At 40.2% G+C, this 3,877-nt stretch overlaps 1 protein-coding gene across 2 annotated transcripts in view; it reads right to left on the reverse strand.

Moving 5' to 3' along the window:
- The window catches only part of LOC116397907 (adenylate cyclase type 3-like), a 32,097-nt gene that overhangs the window by 3,413 nt on the left and 24,807 nt on the right, over positions 1 to 3,877 (reverse strand). The window contains exons 12-15 of one of the 2 annotated variants that reach the window (XM_031873814.1): positions 3,453 to 3,599; positions 3,007 to 3,120; positions 2,615 to 2,738; positions 1,982 to 2,106 (exon numbers count right to left, since the gene is read on the reverse strand). In XM_031873814.1, the coding sequence (XP_031729674.1) occupies positions 1,982 to 2,106; positions 2,615 to 2,738; positions 3,007 to 3,120; positions 3,453 to 3,599 (510 nt within the window). Of the gene's footprint in view, positions 1 to 1,981; positions 2,107 to 2,614; positions 2,742 to 3,006; positions 3,121 to 3,452; positions 3,600 to 3,877 lie in introns of both variants that reach the window. The other variant, XM_031873813.1, reaches the window with a different exon arrangement.

Here is a 3,877-nt window from a genome sequence, read left to right on the forward strand (position 1 = left end):
CACACACACACACACACACACACACACACACACACACACACACACACGCTTTCAGACGGTTTCTCAGAAAAAATTTGACATTTTAATTCCAAATTGTGTTTGTGTTTGCAGACGTAAATGAACTAAAGCAGCAGAGAGGAGAACGTGGACATGGGATTGTGATGACCTCCTTTAAAACAACCTCGAGGACAGACGCAACATTGAACTATAACACTGTTTTGTATGAAAATAAATGTGGCAACTAGTCTTAGTTACTGTACATGAACTCTGTTGATGCAGATCAAAAGAAGGTCTTCTTAAAAAAAAAGGTATAAATGTATATTGTGGTTCAAATTTGATCTCAAACTCCCTGAAGCAGCTGTAGTTCCAGACTTGTTATGAGGGAAATGAGCGCTATAACTGTCAAAGCTCCACTCACTGATATAGTGTGCCACTTTCAGGCAGAAGAACTCTGCAATAGGATGACGGACACATTCTTCTGTCTTACCGAGTTGTTTTAATGAATGCGTCACCTTTGATTTAATCACCCAGCAGGCACAGAGCAATGTGTTTGTTTCCATCTGATGAATCTAGTCTAAGTCCAGCATGCACTCCCTTTTAGATCAGGTTTTAGTCTCCACCAACACCTGAGGGAAATATCGCTCTCTTTAGCTGCTAACGTCAAGGTTGATGAGAGCTTAAAGTTGGCCATAGTTCACATTACACTTAATCATTAAATCCTTGACATCAAAATATTCATTAGTGAAATCTTAATGAGTTTTTGGAGCTTTTCAGGGAGATTGACTTTATAATGTTCCATTATTTAAAGTTACAATCAAAAAGTCATCGGATTACCTGAACTGACGCATACTGATGGAAGGATAGTGTGAAAGCAAACTAGCACTCAGGTTGATCATGTATTCCTTCTGTTACTGTATGTCTTTGGAACTAACCACATGCCTGTGCAGCACTTCCCTTTAAAGGGTCCTCGTGACCCGCTTGTGATCAGCTCAGGCTCATGGCCACTTGTCTTTACCATTTCTCCTGTGTGTGTCTGTGTGTGTGTGTGTGTGTGTGTGTGTGTGTGTGTGTGTGTGTGGTATGACACTGTATGTCAACCTCAGCACAAGCTGTAAAGGCTGGATGAGGGAGTGAACATCAGTATCCTCCACATGTTGACAAAGGGAAGCCCTGTGTGTGATGTACCCCGAGGTATGGGACCTGTTCACCATCTTGTATAATCAGCACAGGGACTAATCCCTGAATCCAATTTGAATTTATTTGATCATTTCTTTTACAAAAAACAACGAAATCTATATATCCAATATATTTGTACTCACAATTGTTACTCATAAATTGACGCTCCACATGCTATACATATTGAACGATGTACACTTTTACAACCTCTACTTCAAACCTCTCCAGTTCATAAAGTTGACTTGTTTATGGACAATAACAGCAGGGCTCTGTGGTCTGGTGTAGGGACAGTAAAGTTCTATTTTCAATGTTCTGTGTTTGTACGCTGCTGTTCTGTAATGTAATGTCATTACGTTCATTTTGGGAAACATTTGAAGTGATTTTGATGAAATATCACAATTTTCAGTTTCGAATTAGCTGCTTTTCCTGACGGAAGCTTTATCACACGTTATTTGTGCTTTAATAAAAAAACAAAACATTTTCATATTGTCTTACCATAAGGATGATTTATGAAAATGTGGTCACTTATTTCCTCTTGATTTTGATTTGCAGATTTTAGAGGTATATCCAAACTTAAAGCATTTTCAAGTAGCTGCAGTAGCACTGGAAAGTGTGCTTGAGTACAATGTGGTGAGGTGAACAACTCTGCTAGTCATTATATGTAAAGATACACAGACAATGAACCTGGATTAAAACATGCCTCATCACCAAAGCTTTTAAAACTACTCTAAACAGTACTCATTTTGAAAGTTGTATAAACACTGTTAAGTAATCCAGAAACCCACAGTAATACTCAGTGCTGTACCTGGATGTTTCCCATGACCCCTGTGGACTCCATGCGACTGGCCACGTTCACAGTGTTGCCCCAGATATCGTAGTGGGGTTTTCGGGCACCAATCACTCCTGCTAACACTCCGCCCTTATTCAGACCTGGATGAGTGTTGACACGTGGGACATGTAAGATTCAGACTGGGAGATTGATGACAAACACTATATAGTATATATATATATATATACTGTAGTTATACTATATATACTTACTACTTACTAATTATTCCAGCATTCACACAAATAATGCTCAGATATGAACTCAACCAGTGAAAGAACAAGGCCTTTATATGAAACAGGTATATACTAGCAAATCTTCTTTGTTTGTCCATCATATTTAAGTAATGTGCCTCGCTGTTTTCTGATCTGCTCCGGTTAAAACAAACTCAACACCTCCTCCATGTTTACCTGTTGCCTTGATAAATTCCGTATATTAACCTTTTCACAGCACTAATTCCATCCCGATAACAATATAGACCTGCCAATTTACAATGCAAGCTGTTATTGTTTTCACATGGGTCTTTATTAGGGAATGTATAGTACATGAATAACACCAAGGACAGAAGTACAACACAGAAGAAAACCTTGGTGTGAAGGGGTTAACACGTACCGATGCGTAGCATGAAGTTGTTGAATGACTGGTAGTTGATGTTCATGAGTGTGACCTTCATGGCCAGAGCAAAGTCTGCCAGGTCTGCCAGGTGCTGCCAGCGCTCTCTGTCAGACTGCTCCTCCTTCTGTCAAACAAAGCCCTCTGTCATCATGACTGGAAAGAACAATCAGCATTTTATCACAACTGATGAGCATTTGTGAAGCCCAAGAAGGACCAAGACTCCGTACTGTATCATGTCCATATTATTCAGATATATCATCACATTAGACTCTAATAGAAAATCAGCATAGCGATGCAGTCATTGACTTCTACGTTCAGAGTTTTCCCTGTTGCTTCAATCAGTCAGAGACACACACTAAAGCCCGGAGAAGCCATGTGATCAGTCTGACCTTCATGCAGGTGTAGCCGTTGCTGACATCTGAGGTGACACCTGATGCTGCCATGTAGGTGCTGCCGATGGTCTTGATTTTTGTGATGCAGCGGAACTGAGGTTCATCCAGCAGCTGACATGGAAACAGATGAAAGGGGAGGTTTAAACGGACTGAGGGTGGAAGTACAGGGACTGAACCTCCCACTACTTCAAAAACAGCTACTGTTCTTTTGGTCAAGAGAAAATCCTAATGCTCAGCAGACGTTTGACAGGCAGCATAATGAATGGAATATGCCAGCGCTAAAGCTAGCAACAAGTTACAACTTTCATTAATGAATGCCTATTAAATCTAGGCGACTGTCTAATGTCTTATGCTGGGTGTTATTACAGTCTCATGCTGTGTATCTCCAGACACTACTGCTAGGAAACACACACACACACAAGCAGAAAAGGGAAGCAGCTTACACTGTCAAAGTCAGAGATGATCTCATTGAGAAACCGTAAGCACTCGATTCCTCCATTATTGATGCTCTCCTCTGTGTAGAAGTCAGAGAAGTTGGGAATTGAGGCAAACATGACTCCAATCTCATCATAGGACTGGCTGTACAACTCCTGTAGGTCACATTAACAAGGTGGAAACCAAGACATCAGGAGGTTTGTGGAACAAATGAACCAAACCTGAATGTAGATTAAATACTCCCTGAAATACTACCAATATAACATGATTTTATAAGATACAACTATGACAATACTACGGATAATCATGCAAATATAAGACAGAGAATAGATATCCTGACTTTTAACATGACTTTTGGAATAAGCGATGAGTGAGATAGTTATTTTACACACACACACACACACACACACACACACACACACACACACACACA

The sequence above is a fragment of the Anarrhichthys ocellatus genome, unplaced genomic scaffold (genome assembly GCF_004355925.1).
Source record: "Anarrhichthys ocellatus isolate YVR2014 unplaced genomic scaffold, GSC_Weel_1.0 scaffold75, whole genome shotgun sequence".
NCBI classification, from domain to species: Eukaryota; Metazoa; Chordata; class Actinopteri; order Perciformes; family Anarhichadidae; genus Anarrhichthys; species Anarrhichthys ocellatus.